Source organism: Papaver somniferum, chromosome 1 (genome assembly GCF_003573695.1).
Source record: "Papaver somniferum cultivar HN1 chromosome 1, ASM357369v1, whole genome shotgun sequence".
NCBI classification, from domain to species: domain Eukaryota; kingdom Viridiplantae; phylum Streptophyta; class Magnoliopsida; order Ranunculales; family Papaveraceae; genus Papaver; species Papaver somniferum.
The window spans coordinates 24,074,372-24,076,859 of NC_039358.1; the positions used below are offsets into that span (position 1 = coordinate 24,074,372).

Genomic DNA, 2,488 nt, shown 5'->3' on the forward strand with positions numbered 1-2,488 from the left:
CTTTCATGTATTGTTTTGCCTACCACCGCATCAACCTATGAGATTAGAGCGAGCACCATTCAAGCACTTCCTAATTTCTATGGTATGGAGAATCAAAAATCCTTACTACCACGTTAGAGATTTTGAAGAATTATGTGGTACAATGAAATTCAAGGACTTAGCGGATGAGTATCTTAAACTTATGTTGGTCACTTTCTCCTTAAAGGATAAGGAAAAATTATGGTTAAATTCATTAGCTCCTTCATATTAGTACTTGAAATGACATGATTAATCTATTCCTGTATAAATTCTTTCCGCGGCATAAAACTATTGCCATTCGTCAAAAGTTGAATAGTTTTTCGCAACAAGAAGGAGAATCTATTTTTGATTATTTAGAGAGGTTCCATGATCTATTGCTACAATGTCTACACCATGGATTTGATACTCCTAGGCTCACATTGATCCTTTATGAGGGATTAGATTTCAGAACGTTGACTATGGTAGAATCACTTTCTGATGGTAATTTCCCTGATAAGACTGCCGAAGAAGGTTATAAGTTTTTGCATGAAGTAGCCGAAAAATCCCAAGAGTGTGAGGCTAGAGAGTCTATAAGATCAATGACTAGTACTAGTACCAATTACAGAGTTGAAAATGAATTCAACTCTGAGGCCAAGTTTGATGTCTTGACACGAAGACTTGAGTCGTTAGAAAAAAATGCTAAAATTAAGCATGTTGAGTCTATTGCACATACATCTTTTATTACTAATGATTTTTCTGACCGAAAAATTCCTAGTTTGGAAGAACGTATGAGTTTATTTATGCAGGCTACTCAAAGTTCTATTGCGAACTTAGAGGAACAATTAAAAAATATTACTAGACGATTGGATGAGCGAGACAAGGGTCAGTTCCCGAGTCAAATACAGCTTAATCACAATAGTTCTTTTGAGGTGAGCACATCCGGTGCTAAGCGAACTCATCGTGTCCAGGCCGCCTCTACTCTCAGAAGTGGACGAGTCATTGATAATCATGTTAGTGATCCCGAGGAGAAAGAGCAAGATAGGAACCCGCCTACCATTACACAGGTTACTCCTTCAATACATAAAGAAACTGCTGAAACCAAAAAAAGTAATTTTGATATTTCTTATGTTCATCGTGCTCCTTTTCCTCAAGCTTACTACCTCGTAACAAGGGAGCTATCCCTAATGACATCCTAGAAGTGTTTGAACAGGTTAAAGTCAACATTCCCCTCTTAGATGCCATTAAACAAATTCCTTTTTATGCTAAGTTTCTAAGAGATATGTGCACTATGAAACGAAAATTGAATGTACATAAGAAAGCTTTCCTTACTGAACAGGTAAGCTCGATTATTACGCAGAAAACTCCACCCAAATTTATGGATCCAGGTTGTCCTACGATTGCTTGCACTATAGGAGAACATAGGGTCGAACATGCATTGTTAGATTTAGGGGCCAGTGTAAATCTCTTGCCATATTCTGTGTATGTGCAATTAGAACTTGGTGATTTGAAATCCACTAGTGTAACTCTCCAATTGGATGATAGGTCCATTAAAATTCCTAGGGGAGTGGTAGAGGATGTTCTTATACAGGTTGAAAGTTTTGTTTATCCTGTTGATTTTATTGTTTTGGATACTCAACCTGTTTCTAATCCTAGTGGGCAGATTCCTATCATCTTGGGTAGACCTTTCTTGGCTACCTCGAATGCGGTTATCAATTGTCGGAATGGAATAATGAAGCTTACTTTTGGAAATATGAAAATGGAGATAAATGTGTTTAGCCTTTCAAATTCATCTCATATTTCTGAAACTTGTGAACATGTATGTGATGCGTGTCGTAACCACAAAAAATTAGTGAATATTTTTCCACCTAATTAACAAGTAATAAAGTGTAGTCAAGTTCGTTCCCACGAGGAGCAAGAGATTTTAAGTTGTAAAATTGTCAAAGGGGGGAGGGGGGGGGGGGGGGGGGGGGGGGGGGGGGGGGGGGGGGGGGGGGGGGGGGGAAGCGATTAAAAGTTTAGGTTGAAATCAATAGGAGAAGTTAGATCAAGGAATCCTTCTTCGTTGCAAAACAATGATTCAAGTTACGTTCTTTTCCACTTTTTATTAGTCACAGATTATCACTAACCGTAGATATAACAGCTAGATCAGTGCTAACCCCTAAATCCCTTGTATCACCGGATACGGAAGTTCTCGACTACCAGAAGTTCTATTTCCCTTGTATCTTGAGTGATACATCTTGTATCACTCAAGATGTAATTTAGTTAAACGCATTAAGATTTATGAATTTATTAGGTTGATATTAGTAGTTAGACTCTTAGATCAAGGTCTACTTGCTCCACGTAATCCCTCCGCAAGGTCTCGTGTTTTCTACTTGTGTAAAAAGTCAAGAAACAATTACTTATCCCCTAACTTTCACCAGATTTAGATCAAATTAACAAATCAGTTTAGCGTGCATTCTAAACAATCTATCGATCAATCATAGACACTCAG

The 2,488-nt window shown here is 37.9% G+C and overlaps 1 protein-coding gene across 1 annotated transcript; it reads left to right on the forward strand.

Moving 5' to 3' along the window:
* The first annotated feature begins 476 nt into the window (after positions 1-476).
* Positions 477-2,141, forward strand: LOC113359567. Its single transcript, XM_026603201.1, has 3 exons — positions 477-1,061; positions 1,208-1,813; positions 2,106-2,141. Exons 1-3 carry the CDS (start codon positions 477-479, stop codon positions 2,139-2,141), a joined length of 1,227 nt encoding a protein of 408 aa, XP_026458986.1.
* Positions 2,142-2,488: the final 347 nt, after the last annotated feature.